Source organism: Hylobates moloch, unplaced genomic scaffold, assembly GCF_009828535.3.
Source record: "Hylobates moloch isolate HMO894 unplaced genomic scaffold, HMol_V3 SCAFFOLD_8, whole genome shotgun sequence".
In the NCBI taxonomy this organism is placed as follows: Eukaryota; Metazoa; Chordata; class Mammalia; order Primates; family Hylobatidae; genus Hylobates; species Hylobates moloch.
Window position 1 is genome coordinate 31,462,012 of NW_026652283.1, and position 15,722 is coordinate 31,477,733.

General features: G+C 42.5%; 1 protein-coding gene across 10 annotated transcripts in view; it reads right to left on the reverse strand.

Annotated features, from left to right (window-relative positions):
* Positions 1–15,722, reverse strand: part of BICD1 (BICD cargo adaptor 1) — a 283,466-nt gene that overhangs the window by 72,742 nt on the left and 195,002 nt on the right. For 9 of the 10 annotated variants that reach the window (XM_032159976.2, XM_032159972.2, XM_032159971.2 and 6 more), the window contains exon 4: positions 3,893–4,318. In XM_032159976.2, coding sequence (XP_032015867.1) covers positions 3,893–4,318 — 426 coding nt within the window. Of the gene's footprint in view, positions 1–811; positions 2,393–3,892; positions 4,319–15,722 lie in introns of those variants that run through there. The other variant, XM_058442960.1, reaches the window with a different exon arrangement.

Below are 15,722 nucleotides of genomic sequence, written 5' to 3' on the forward strand. Positions count from 1 at the left end.
CCTAAGAGATAAGAGAACTATGAAAATACAAACTGTCAGGGACAGCATTAGGAGATATACCTAATGTAAATGACGAGTTAATGGGTGCAGCACACCAACACGGCACATGTATACATATGTAACAAACCTGCACGTTGTGCACCTGTACCCTACAACTTAAAGTATAATAATAATTTTAAAAAATGAAAATACAAACTGTCACGTCCCAAGTATGTTGACACTATAAGCTGAGGTGCGCAAAACTGACAGCTGCCCAACAGGACAGTGCTATTCCTACAACACTTGCAACTGCAAAATCCAAAAAGCTCGAAATCAAGTTTTATCATAACTCACTTGGTTATGATAAAACTCACTTGGCAATATTCAGACAGTCCTAAACTCCCAGGGCAGCCAAACTGCACCTGACTGGTGTAAGGCCTTTAATGGTCCTCATCTTATTCTTAGTGTGAATGCTTACGTTTCACTGCAGAAATGTTAATATTATTTGATCACTGGATGCTGCATCTGATCCCAGTGGAGATATCACAATCTATATGGTATATGCTGCATTATTACCTTTCTACAATCTGAAACTTGAATTTTTAAAACACACCTGGCCCCAAGCATTCCAGATAGCTATACTTAAAGTACATTTGATTGGTTCCTCTTCATAATTTCCAGAACAACGGTACTGACATATATATGCTTCAGGTGCACAGTACTCTCATTGATCAGAATTGCCGTATTATTTTTAATCCTTATTAACATCAAAGCCAATTACAATAAATTCTAGGCAATGTATCCTGTAATGTTTTTGTAATGTGTTTATTTAAATGTGTTTATTTACATAAATTTAACCCAAAAAGATGTGTGGCTACGGAAAAAACTGTATTGCAAAGAAATAATTCATGAGAAGGTATACTTCTCATGAATTTACTCATTTGAATAAAATATATTCTTAGGAAGAGCTGATATGCTTTTTAAAAATGCTGATTACAAGAAGATAAATGGATATTCTACCTAAAAAAAAATTTACGGTTAGTGTTGTTAGTATGAGATTGGAAGCTGCAGAGCCCTTCCAGTGTTGAACCTGGTTTTCACAACTAAATCTGGAGCAAACTTTGGGATATAAGGACCTACTTGCGCCCCTCTACACCTTTGCAAACTGTCAGCATCAGTTAAGGGTTGAAGAAAGATTTGAAGGGACACAGCTTTCTAATAGACTGAGGGAGGGTTTATCCAGCAAAGTTTTTCTCACCCTAACATTTTGCTAAATGAATATCCTTTTTCAGACCTTCTTGCACCATGAGACTTAACTGTTATTTTTCTATATTCCTACCAGTATCCACATCAGTCCCTTTTGGGATGATTATCCTTGAGCTAATAGCCAAAAATAATAGTTAATAATAATTATCTAAATTATTATAAAGTGAGTGCCTAATAAATTAAAGGACCAATGGAGATGACATAATGATAACAGTTCATAATTACTGAGCATTTACTGTGCGCTAGTCCCCGTTCTCAGCACTCTGCATATAACTCATAAACCTTCATGACACTCTCACGAGGAGGGTATTATGTATCCCATTCCATGGGAAAGTAAAGTGCTGTCCTCTAAGAATGACTGTCAACTAGTGTGACTCTCAGAGCATTTGAAATACATGGGGAGTTTCTGGTCATCACTTCAACTGAGGAAATGTAACCAGCATCTCATGAGTTGGGATCAGAGATGCTAAATCTTCTCAAGGAAGAAAACATTCTCTGGCAATGAGGAACCGCCTAACCCAAACGAAAACGACAGTCTATTGAGAACTCAGGAGAGCCAGTCTCCTGCTGAGAACTTACCTGTTTTCCACCATTCTTTTAATTGAACTTTTCCTCTTTTTTAGACTTTTGTATTACCCAATTCAGATCACATTTAGAATTAAACCTGAGCACAGCTCTGAGCTTTCAGCCAATAGATGACCTGGTTGAAAATTGTTGTGCTGTTTTATGCATAGAAGCCTCTTTTTCTATTATTTTCTGCACTGACACCAAAATAAAAGGAAGAAACAAAAAGCCTGAACCTACTAACTTTTTATCTCAAAGCCACCAACACGAGAGTTAAAAAAAAAAAACTCATGTAACTTCCATTTAATGGTATTCAATCTGGGGGGCACAAATTCTTATGAATATATCTGTCATGTAAAAGTTTTTCACAAGGAAATACGTTTTCTGTTTCAATCAATTTAGTCATATTAGTGTAAACTGAGCAAAAAGACATAGAAAATAAACCTGTTAACAAATCAACATCATTGGCTCTCCGTTCTCTTACTTATTTCTGCTAATTTCACTTTTCCAGTCATCATTTCCGTGGAGGCAGATGACTGCCAGAGGCTTAACAGCCTCTGATTATCAGCTATACATGCAGAACCTTGGAGGGATAAGATTGAGATTGAAGATTAAGCCTCAAATTTAATCACTTAACAAGCTTGTTATACCAGATTTCTAGTTCAGTAGATCTACATGGAGCTCCACAATTTGTATAAATAAGCCCCCAGGTGATGGTAATGCTGCTGTTCCTTAAACAACATTTCCATTACATGTGGCAGGAAGGCAAGACTCTAACTAGAAAGTGATTTCACAAGGAAGTAAGGTTCCAGGCTGGGACTCTTCACAAGGCATTTGATTGGAAGATGCTAAAAACTTCAGGTTTAACTCATATTGCAATAAGAATCCTTTGGTCTTAGATTATACCTGTTCTGTATTTTTAATCATATGGTATCCTGGATAATTTGTACATAGGAAGTCCTTTACGTCTTTTAAGGCTTCAAGTATTCCTGTGAAATGTAACCATAAATCTGGAAGCTATATACACAGTTGCTTGTGATGAAAACTGCATGGTTTCCATCATTTTACTTGTATGTAAAGCTTTTGAATTCTTTTGTTAATCGGAAACGCATTAAGGTTCTGTCTTTTCTTTTTTCTTTTTCTTTTCTTTTTTTTTGAGATGAAGTTTCACTTTTGTTGCCCAGGCTGGAGTGCAATGGCGATCTCGGCTCACTGCAATCTCCGCCTCACTGCAATCTCCGCCTCCTGGGTTCAAGTGATTCTCCTGCCTCAGCCTCCTGAGTAGGTGGGATTACAGGCACCCGCCACCACGTCCAGCTAATTTGTTGTATTTTTAGTAGAGATGGGGTTTCACCACGCTGGCCAGGCTGGTCTTGAACTCCTGACTTCAGGTGATCCGCCCGCCTCAGCCTCTCAAAGTGCTGGGATTACAGGTGTGAGCCACCGCGCCCGGCCCAAGGAACTTTTTTTTCTGTCTTTTCTCAGACTTCATTGGAACTCAATTTATGGCTCTCAGAAGTTCATTTCTTGAAGTGATGCAAATGAGAGATTGCATTTCTCTTTAACACTCCTTCTGTCATGTCTTTCTAAAATATTGCACTTTCAAAGTTTCTAGTTGAAGAAGTGATATTTAGAAAAGAAATCTGGGGCTGGGCGTGGTGGCTCACGCCTGTAACCCCAGCACTTTGGGAGGCTGAGGCGGGTGGATCACGAGGTCAGGATATCAAGACCATCTTGGCTAATACGGTGAAATCCCGTCTCTACTAAAAATACAAAAAAATTAGCCAGGCATGATGGCAAGCACCTGTAGTCCCAGCTACTCGGGAGGCTGAGGCAGGAGAATCGCTTGAACCTGGGAGGCGGAGGTTGCAGTGAGCCGAAATTGCACCACTGTACTCCAGCCTGGGCGACGAAGCAAGACTCTGTCTTGAAAAGAACAGAATATAAAAGAAAAGAAAAGAGAAGAAAAGTAAAAAGAAAAGAAAAGAAATCTGGAAGTGAAATGCAAGAATCGGAAGTCCCACAACATGCTACATGCAATCTATAAGAAATTCACTCTAACGGCCCTAAACAAAGTTCTTACCTGCATAAGCTGCTGCTTCAACTTCTGTATTTCTGAAATGTTCAGCTCACTGAATAAGTCAGAGACAGGGTTCAGAGACTCTCCTTTCCTTAAGGTGGGAGTCCGATAGTCTCCATTCAGTTTCACAAGAGGCCCGTGGATGTGACCGTTCATTTTGTCATCATTGTTTGGTTCACTCCCATCCTCGGCAAATTTGAGTCCATCTACTGAGATGCTGATGTGGTTATCGTTGAGGCTGATATACTGGGAGAGCTCCTTCCGCAGGTTGTTCTTTTGCTCTCTTTCATTTTTTAAAGTCTCGAGGGCTTCTTCCAGTTGGTGCTCAGCAATCTCTTTCAGTCGGATGGCATCTTCCAGCTGGCTGTTCAGCAGTACCGTCTCCTCCTCAAATCGCTTAATCTCATGCTTTAAGCCTTCGTATTCAACCTGAATCAGACAGGATAAAGAAGATTCATAAAACTAAAATGTGGATCTTACAAAACTGCCATTAAACACTCTAGTGGACCTAATCATTTAACAAAATACAACATGAGTCTAAAAAATAAATAATAAAAAGCACACAGTATATCCTTAAAGTTATATAGGATAGTTTCTTTAGAAATTATATACTATATATAAAATATATAATTAGGTATTATAGTGATATAACATAAATATGTTATATATAATTAGATCTAATAATATAAATCTATATAACTCTCTAATTCAATTTTTAGCAGAGATGAAGAGTCTATTGTCAGGATTTCTTTTATAGGATTCAGTGGTCAAAAGGGGGCACTGTTTGCCTAATAAATAGGGAATATTTTTTGTAATAATTTATGAGAATATTTGCAATCTAAGAAAAGATTGTATCATCACCATTACTTTGTTTTATTTCCTTATTAATAATGAGGAAATTTTTATACCCAGAGATAAATTTGTTAACGATCATAACAACATAATCTCAGTAATGTTTAAGATGAAAATGCAAAGATCATTGTTATGTGCTTAAAGGATAGACAGAATCCGAAAGAACAGTTACGTAAACTATCCAGTAACAAAAAATACCTACATTGCTTTTGTTGGTTTGTCTGTTTGTTTTGAGACAGGGTCTCGCTCTATTGCCCAGACTGGGGTGCAGTGGTATGAGCATGGCTCACTGCAGCCTCAACCTCCCGGGCTCAAGTGATCTTCCCATTTCAGCTCCTCAGGTAGCTAGGATCACAGGCATGTACCACCATACCTGGCTGTTTTTTTATTTTTTGTTTTTATTTCTTGTAGAGACGGGTCTCACTGTATTGCCCAGGCTGCTCTTGAACGCCTGGGCTCAAGCAATCCTCAGGCCTTGGCCTCCCAAAGTGCTAGGATTATATGTGTGAACCACTGCACCTGGCCATATATTGTTATTGAGGTAATATTCTTTTGAAATGCAGTCAAAATAAACCTCCTCAAACAACCTCTTGGTCATGAAGGCCCACGGGTGACAGGGATGTCTCCTCGGAGCCGACATGTCTCCTTGCGATCTTTTCCATGGCACTTAACACATGCCACTTTTTAAGAAACATTTTATCTCCACAAGTACACTGTAATCTTCTTAGAGAAAGGAAGTATTTTTTTATCCACCTCATTGCTCCTCACAGTGCTTCAGTGTTCCTTCTTGGTGTTTAAAACAGAATTCTGCTGTTCAATGTGCCATTTGCTGAATAAAGAACTACAGGGAATGAAAAAATAAACTAGAAAAAGTAAAATAAAGTCATCATGATATTAGATGCTAATACAAACTATGTGCTTAGTTTCATATTTATTTTAGCATATATATTAGTTTGAACTTGAATGTTAAAAAATATTTTAAAAACTGAAGAATAGGGAACATAGACCAGTATCATCATCATATATTTCTCTTTCTCCCCCAACTTCCCTTTACGTAATCTCAATGCAATGGTTTGTCTCGCAAAAGTTAGGGTAGAGATTTAGTTGGGATGTAAGCTGGCTGATGTAACAGACACCTAAACAAGAGTGACTTAGACAAGATGGAAGTTTTTCTTTTTTTTTTTTTTTTTGTGAGATGGAGTCTCGCTCTGTTGCCCAGGCTGGAGTGCAGTGGTGCGATCTCGGCTCACTGCAAGCTCTGCCTCCAGGCCATTCTCCTGCTTCAGCCTCCTGAGTAGCTGGGACTACAGGCGCCCGCCACCATGCCCGGCTAATTTTTTGTATTTTTAGTAGAGACGGGGTTTCACTGTGTTAGCCAGGATGGTCTTGATCTCCTGACCTTGTGATCTGCCCACCTCAGCCTCCCAAAGTGCTGGGATTACAGGCGTGAGCCACCACACCCAGCCAGAAGTTTTTCTCTTATGTAACAGTATGGAGGTAGACAGTTAAGGGCTAGTAGGGAATCTCTGCTCCATGAGGTCATCCAGGAGCCAGGCTCTTTCTCTGTTGTTGTACGGCCTTCAAGTCTAGACCATACTATCTAAGGTGGCTTGCCATTTGATCACATTCTAAGCGGTGGGACGAAATAAGGGGCACACTCTCTCCCTTTAAGGACATTAAAAGTTACCCACATCACTTGTTTTATACCATTGGCTGGTACTAGTCTTATGCCATTTGGCTGCAAGGAGGAGTGAAGAATGTAGCCTTTACTCTGGGCAGCACTGGGCCCAGGAAAAAATTGAGAAATACACTGTCAGAAGGGAACAACGAAAGCTGATGGTAAACCAGCACTCACTGGTCACTGGAACACTGTGGTGCTCTAATAGAATGCAACTCATAAAGACATGCATAGCAGATGTTTCTAACAATGCTAGTTGTATATGTGAATATGGATAGTGTTATTTCAGTGAAAGAATGTGCTCAGCACACTGTGGTGCGTGCATGCATTATGAGGGCTGGGCACGGTGGCTCAGGCCTGTAATCTCAGCACTTTGGGAGGCCAAGGCAGGTGAATTGCTTGAGCACAGGAGATTGAGACCAGCCTGGGCAACCTAATGAAACCCTCTCTCTACAAAAAATAAGAAAATTAGCCAGGTGTGGGGGCATGCACCTGCAGTCCCAGCTATTCGGGAGGATGAGGTGGGAGGATCACTCGAGCTCAGGGAGGTCAAGGCTGCGGTGAGCCCTGATGGTGTCACTGCACTCCAGTCTGGGTGGCAGAGTGAGGCCCTGTCTTGAGGAAAAAAAAAAAAGAAAAGAAAAGAAATACATTATGTATAAAAGATGCCTCTAAGGCAAAAAAAAAAAAGGTCATTGGAATTTCAAAGTGTCCCTGATAGAATTACTCAAAAGAGTCAGTATTGGAGACCATTATTTATAATATACATTATTTAGAATGAAAACTAGAAAGTGCTAATTGTTCCACCATGAATATGCATTTGAATAAATACAACAAAAAATTAACAAATCTCTCAATGGCATACTACCAATAACTGTCTTCTAATCGAGTAGGAGTTTCTGGGTTACATATCAACTACATTACTTAAGATTATGAGTACTTCATGGGAGAAAAATTGCACTTTGGGAAAGATGATAAGTGGGCACTATAAACAGCATGTTACAAACATGATGGCATGGAAATGAAATATACTTTTCAAAAGTCCAAGAAGTTATTACTTGGCCTGGGGCACAGAATAACTTGACAGCTCCTGGCTATCAGCTACCTGCTCAAAGGCATGTGTCCCTGTAGTTTGCATTCTGCGCTCTAGTGGGCTACCCAGGCTGGTGTGTGCTCCGGTGTCCCTTCCACCAATTCGGACATCAGCTGTTTTAGAGCAGAGATCACAAGCGGTGCCCATAGACCATCGAGCCTACGGATGTGCTTTATTTGGCTTGTAACACATTATAAAACTTTTGGAATTGATTGCCAATATTTAGAAAACTGATGATTTCACAAACATTTGAAAACTTCTGACTTCTTTCTTAAAAAAATCAAAAGTTTGGGCTGGGCGCAGCGCCTCACGCCTGTAATCCCAGCACTTTGGGAGGCTGAGGCGGGCGGATCACGAGGTCAGGAGATCAAGACCATCCTAGCTAACACAGTGAAACCCCGTCTCTACTAAAAATACAAAAAATTAGTGGGGCATGGTGGCAGGCGCCTGTAGTCCCAGCTACTTGGAAGGCTGAGGCAGGAGAATGGCGTGAACCCAGGAAGCAGAGGTTGCAGTGAGCCGAGATCACGCCACTGCACTCCAGCCTGGGCAACAGAGCAAGACTCCATCTCAAAATAAATAAATAAATAAAAATAAAAAAATAAAAAATTCAGGCAACACCGGGCCCACCTTCACAGAGGACAAAAATCACCTGTAAGTGAGCACTGGCTGTTCCTTTTCCATCTACTTTTTCTTTTGTTTGTTTGTTTGTGACAGGGTCTTGCTCTGTTGCCCAGACTGGAGTACAGTGGCTTGATCACAGCTTACTACAGCCTCGATCTCCCAGGCTCAATCAATCCTCCCGCCTCAGCCTCCTGGGTAGCTGGGATTGCAGGTGCATACCTCCATGCTTGGCTTTTTTCTTTTCTTTTCTTTTCTTTTTTATTTTGTAGAGACAAGGTTTTGCCATGTTGCCCAGGCTGGTCTCAAACTCCTGGACTGAAGCAATCCTTCCACCTCAGCCTCCCGAAGTGCTGGGATTATAGGCATGTGCCACTGCACTCGGCCTCTACTTTCTCTTTACATCTTATACTTAATGCTATTTATAAGCTGCTTGTGTTCATTTGAGTTTGCTGCTCCTGCCCTGTGACTGACTCTCTCCAACCTTTTCCACCTAGCAAACAACCTTTCCCACACTAAAGCATCCAGCCACCTTTCCTTTATATTTGCTGACTGACTGCATTTCAACTAGGTTGTTACTTCAAGCAAAAACATGCATTTTTCACTTTATCTCTGGTAGTGAAATGAAAGGTTCATTCTCTGATTATAGGAATCTCAACTGTTAGCCAGGAAGCAGGGGGAAACTGAGGATGAAGTGTGGAGGAAGACAGGAATCCATAAAAGCACGCTCAACATGATTTACTGCTTTGCAAGTGACTTGGGATGAAGGAGTATGGAAATCAGAAGGGCCTTTACCTCCTTATCAAAGGAGACGCAAGGATTGCCCTCAGTGTCGTTATAAGAAAGGCAACTTGGAAATTGCTTCAGACAACAGTGTGTTTCCTTGTGTCATGGTTTCTTCCAGGCCTGCTTAAATACTGTAAAGTTGGGCCGGGCGCAGTGACTCGCGCCTGTAATCCCAGCACTTTGGGAGGCCGGGGTGGGCGGATCATGAGGTCAGGAGATCAAGACCATCCTGGTTAACACGGTGAAACCCTGTCTCTACTAAAAATACAAAAAAATTTAGCTGGGCATGGTAGTGGGCACCTGTAGTCCCAGCTACTCAGGAGGCTGAGGCGGGAGAATGGCGTCAACCCAGGAGGCAGAGCTTGCAGTGAGCCAGGATTGCGCCACTGCACTCCAGCCTGGGCAAAAGAGCTAGACTCCGTCTCAAAATATATATAGTAAAGTCATCTTCCTCCCAACCCTTTCCTTTTCTTTCCCTGGACAACATAGGACACCTCTTGCCAACCTTTCCTAGTATTTCAACCAACCCTCTGACTGCCCCAGATTATGTGATAAGCTTATATTTGCAGACATTAGTTTGCATTGTAGACCTGTTTTGCTGCAATCTTTGTTAAACTGATGGCCTAGACCAGAAGTTGTCCAACCAATAGTATGTCCTGGCTGGGCGCGGTGGCTCACGCCTGTAATCCCAGCACTTTGGGAGGCCGAGGCAGGCGGATCATGAGGTCAGGAGATCGAAATCATCCTGGCTAACACGGCGAAACCCCGTCTCTACTAAAAAATACAAGAAAATTAGCCGGGCGTGGTGGCGGGCGCCTGTAGTCCCAGCTACTTGGGAGGCTGAGGCAGGAGGATGGCGTGAACCCCAGAGGCGGAGCTTGCAGTGAGCCGAGATCGCGCCACTGCACTCCAGCCTGGGCGACAGAGTGAGCCTCTGTCTCAAAAAAAAAAAAAAAAAAAAAAGTGGTAGTATGTCCTCCGGAGCAAATCCAGCCCACCACCTATTTTGTGTATAAAGTTCTATTGGAACACACTCCCATTTATTTGTTTACGTATTGTCTATGGCTACTTCTACCAGAGCAGCGCTGGGTAGCTGCAAGAGAGATCACGTGGCCTGCAAAACCTAAAATACTTACTATCTGGCCCTTTACAGAAAAAGTTTCTTAACTCTGGGCTTGACTTGAAGACATTAATTTAGTTTGCATTGCAGAGTTTAAAATTCAGTAGTATTTATTAAACTGATGGCCTAGGCTTCCTGTAAGACCCGATCTCTTGCTATGTCACCCAGGCAGGAGTCCAGTGGCACCATCATGGCTCATTGGAGCCTCAACCTCCTGGACTCAAGTCATCCTCTCGCCTCATTTTTTAAATTTTTTTGTAGAGACGAGGTCTCACTATGTTGCCCAGGCTGGTCTCAAACTCAAGTGATCCTCGTGACTTGGCCTCCTAAAGTGTTGGGATTACAGGAGCGAGCCACCGTGCCCGGCCCTGATCTCTTTCTGTCTGGGCAGCTTCACTCACACCACTCACTCAAATGCGGTACAAGCTCCTACTATTCGCCCAGCTGTTTCATGTTTCTCTACCTGGGAAAAGGCTGTCATCTGGAAAACTCTTATTCCTCTTTTAAGACCTAAATTAAGGATCTCATCCTAACTGTGAAGTCTTTGGTGCCCACTGAGGCAAACTCATCACTCCTTTCTGTGCCGTTGTTGTAAGGCTGCACCATATGATTAGAGCCCCAGCAAAGCAGAGGAAGCAAGAAACAGAACAAGAAGGTGCTTAAAAACTGGTGTTTGATATTTTAAAGGCAACATCAAAGCAGTCACCGTAGGAAAAATAAGTGCTTTATTAGGATTCCCTATAGCAACTTCATAGTTTAATAACTTTATTTTTAAACTACATGAGGGTCAAGGTTAGATATCATAATCCTTTCAGAGCTTAGGAACTCTAAAGAGCTTAATCTATCCCTGTGTTGCAAACCTAACATGTGACTTTAATATGCATTTACACAAATTGCTAGGAGTCCCTATTGGGACTACAAGCTCTTTGAGCCAGTGACTGTATCTTTTGTCTCTAAAAAGTACATGATCGCATAGAGAGATACCCCTGAAATGCTGGTTAAATGAAATAAAACTGAATTGAATACATTTCCTAGGTCTTTTATGATATTACCTTATGATATTCTTTTTTTTTTTTTTTTTGAGATGGAGTTTCACTCTTGTTGCCCAGGCTGGAGTGCAATGGCGTGATCTCGGCTCACCACAACCTCTGCCTCCCAGGTTCAAGCGATTCTCCTGCCTTAGCCTCCCTAGTAGCTGGGATTACAGGCATGTGCCACCACGCCCGGCTAATTTTGTATTTTTAGTACAGACGGGGTTTCTCCATGTTGGTCAGGCTGGTCTCGAACTCCAGACCTCAGGTGATCTGCCCACCTCGGCCCCCCCAAGTGCTGGGATTACAGGCATGAGCCACCAAGCCTGGCCTCTTTTTTTTTTTTGAGATGGATCAGAGTCTCACTCTGTTACCCAGGCTGGAGTGCAGTGGCGTGATCTCAGCTCACTGCAACCTCTGCCTCCCAGGTTCAAGCCATTCTCCTGCCTCAGCCTCCTGAGTAGCTGGGACTACAGGCACCCGCCACCATGCCCGGCTAATTTTATATATATATATATATATATATATATATATACTTTTTTTTCTTTTTTTTGAGACGGAGTCTGGATCTGTCGCCCAGGCTGGAGTACAGTGGCGCAATCTTGGCTCACTGCAAGCTCCGCCTCCCGGGTTCACTCCATTCTCCTGCCTCAGCCTCTCCAAGTAGCTGGGACTACAGGCGCCCGCCACCACGCCTGGCTAATTTTTTGTATTTTTAGTAGAGACGGGGTTTCACCATGGTCTCGATCTCCTAACCTCGTGATCTGCCCGCCTCGGCCTCCCAAAGTGCTGGGATTACAAGCATGAGCCACCGCGCCCGGCCGCCCAGGGCAATATTCTTATATATTATCACCTGACATTGGAGGAAATGTTTCATAATAGAAGTGTGATTTAATTGTTGCTTTTCCCCCCCCCCCTTTTTTTTTTTTGAGACAGGGTCTCTCTCTATCGCTCAGGCTGGAGTACAGAGGTGTGATCACAGCTCACTGCAGCCTCAACCTCCCAGGCTCAAGGAATCCTTCCATCTCAGCCTCCCAAGTAGCTGGGACCACAGGTGTGCATCATCACACCTAGTTAATTTTTTTTGTTTTTGGTAGAGATGAGGTCTCCCTACGTTGCCCAGGCTGGTCTCGAACTTTTGGACTCAAGTGATCCTCCTCAGCCTCCCAAAGTGCTGAGATTACAGGCATGAGCCACCGTGCCTGGCCAGTTTTTTTATTCAACAAGTATTTATTTAATATCTACTGTGGATCAGGCTCTATCGTAGGTGAATGGAAGGAAATGGAATGTAAACAAATGAAAAAAAGACTCTTTATAGAAAGTAAGAGGTGCTTTTTAAACAATAATTACACTGTACTTAGAAAATAATCAATAAATAACTAAAAGAAAAATAATACTTCAGAAGGGAAAATTCTTTGAACTAAGCATTTTAAAATGGTAGTAGCTTTGCTGTTTAGAGAAACATCAAACCAGGCTGAAGGACTATACAATGTATGGGGAACTTCGGTACAAAGTAACACAGCCCAATTTTGTGACCGAATGCTACTCATTGTCATCTCTTTAAAAAACTCTGTGGCATTTGTACATACAATATTGTACTTAATACTTCATTAATTAGGGCCAGGCATGGTGGCTCATGCCTGTAATCCCAGCACTTTGGGAGGCGGAGGTGGGCGATCACTTGAGACCAGCCTGGGCAACATAGGGAGGGCAACATGGCAAAACCCTGTCTCAACTAAAAATACAAAAATTAGCTGGGCATGGTGGCACACGCCTGTCAGCCCAGCTACTCAGGAGGCCGAGTCTCAAGACCAGGAGGCGGAGGTTGCAGTGAGCCAAGATTAAGCCACTGCATTCCAGCCTGGGTGACAGAGCAAGACCCTGTCTCAAAAGAAACCCCAAAAAACCAAAAAACTTTATTGATTAGAGAGAGTTTATGATAGATGCTTGCATCTATAAATAAAGATCAATTACTACTGGAAACAAACAGCATTTTCTTAGCTGGGAGAGACTTGGGGCATTTCAGTTCCCCCAATTTCAGGGAAAAAACCAGAATGGCGCTCTGTGCAGAAAATGATTTTGAATGAATTAATTAGATACTTAATTGGGAAAATTAGCATATGGCATGTTGGAAATAAAAAATGTGTAAGTCCTCCCCTCCTTTTTAAAAAACTTCTGAGTTAACCATTGGATTCCATGTTTCAATTACTGGGAGAAGAGCATGGGGAAACTCACAACAGGAATGACAGTACAAATTCTCCCAGAACCAGCATCTGGGTTAATGAATACTCAAGGGATACCCTGGCAGTCTTTCAAGAATATCTAATGCTGGCCTTCATTAACCTCCTGAGTCCATCAGTCTACACATGCGGTCAGGGAAGGCTCTCCAGGGAGGCTGCTGGTCGTGCTCTCACCATGCTCTAGAGAGCAGTGAGGAGTGCAGGAATTGGGAAGGAAGGGCCACTTTAAATAGTTGCACTTCAAGTAAATTTGTTTCAAATCCTCTATGTGTTTTCATCAATAACGAAAAAAAGGACAACAAAAAAATACCCTTCTTAGGTCAGGCGCAGTGGCTCATACCTGTAATCTCAGCACTTTGGGAGGCTGAGGCGGGAAGATCATGAGGTCAGGGGATCGAGACTGGCTAACACGTTGAAACCCCGTCTCTACTAAAAATATAAAACATTAGCCGGGCGTGGTGGCACATGCATGTAGTCTCAGCTACTCGGGAGGCTGAGGCAGGAGAATCACTTGAACCCAGGAGGCAGAGGTTGCAGTGAGCCAAGATCACGCCACTGCACTCCAACCTGGTGACAGAGTGAGACTCCGTCTCAAAAAAAAAAAAAAAAAAAAAAAACCCTTTTTATTTTAAAAAGTATTTGAGAAGCATCTTTACAAATGTATTTTTCTAAGTCTACATTTCTCCACTGTGAGCTCACTTATCCCAGCCAAATCAAGACCTGGGGAGCCTATGGAATGGCCAGCCCTCAGCACACAAATGGACTCAGTGCTTACAGAAGGGATGAGGCAGAAACACATGGCTCAGCACACATATGGATCCAGTGCTTACAGAAGGAATGAGGCAGAAACACACGGCTCAGCACACATATGGATCCAGTGCTTACAGAAGGAATGAGGCAGAAACACATGGGGATACTCCAGTAGCCCTTTTCTGATGGACTGAAACTGTCTCCTTACATGCCTTCCCCCCAGCACTCCAAATCTGGGGGAAGTGGCAATGATCAGAAATCAAATTTCGGCCAGACGCTGTGGCTCGTGCTTGTAATCCCAGCACTTCGGGAGGCTGAGGTGGGCGGATTGCTTGAGCTCAGGAGTTCAAGACCAGCTTGGCCAAAATGGTAGAACCCTGTCTTTACTGAAAATACAAAAATTAGCTGGGTGTGGTGGCTCATGCCTGTAATCCCAGCTACTCGGGAGGCTGAGGCAGGAGAATTGCTTGAACCAGGAGGTAGAGGTTGCAGTGAGCTGAGATCGTGCCACTGCACTCCAGCCTGGGCAACAGAGCAAGACTCTGTCGCAAAAAAAAAAAAAATAAATCAAATTTTAATTGTGCCACTACATGGATTTTTCTCTTCTGGATTTTTTTTCTTTTCCCTCTTAACCCTTATATCTATGAAAACATTATATCTATCTATCAATCAATCAGTGTATCATGTAGATACCAACTCAGGAAGGGAGTGAGGTAAAAGCATACATCTGGGCTGGCTTCTAAGTTTACAGAGGACAAGAATCATGCCCTATGGATTCTTGTGTCTGTCCAACCTAGCACAGCACCTGGCACATAGGCTGTTGATCTGAACTGAGAGGTGGCAACAGCGTTTAGACCAGAATAGAGGTGTCGCTGAGGAAGCACCTTGAAAAGAACTCGAACATCCAATTCACCTTTGCCTAATTAACTACTTGATTTAACTGTATTCATAAATAAATTCTTCTAAAATTACAGATTCAATAATTATTAATAGCGCTGAAAGTCCACAATGCAGACCAATCAGGAAAATTAAGCTATCAAAGCCCCATTACAGCAAAAACATCATTTAAATGTACGAATGTAATATTTGTAGTCAGGTTACAGCTGAAAAAGAAAGCAGGCATTTTCTTTTTCTTTTTTTTTTTTCGAGATGGAATCTCACTCTGTCACCCAGGCTGGAGTGCAGTGGTGTAATCTTGGCTCACTGCAACCTCCACCTCCCAAATTCAAGCAGTTCTCCTGCCTTAGCCTCCTGAGTAGCTGAGATTACAGGCGCCCACCAACATGCCTGGCTAATTTTTGTATTTTTAGTAGAGACAGAGTTTCATCATGTTGGCCAGACTGGTCTCAAACTCCTGACCTCAGGTGATCCACCCGCCTTGGCCTCCCAAAGTGCTGGGATTATGGGCGTGAACCACCACGCCTGGCCTCTTTTTCTTATAATTTTGCTCTTCTTGATTTATACTTCATAATCCATTCCCCTGTATGATTTGAAAGCAATTTACAGAAAAAATTTTAAGGGAGTGAGAGACCAGTGATTGTAGGGAGACCCTAAGCTCATAGACAAACTTACAGACCCAGGCTTTTTTCTTTCTTTTTTTTTTTTTTTAAGACGGAGTCTCACTCTGTCACCAAGGCTGGAGTGCAGTGGCACAATCTGGGC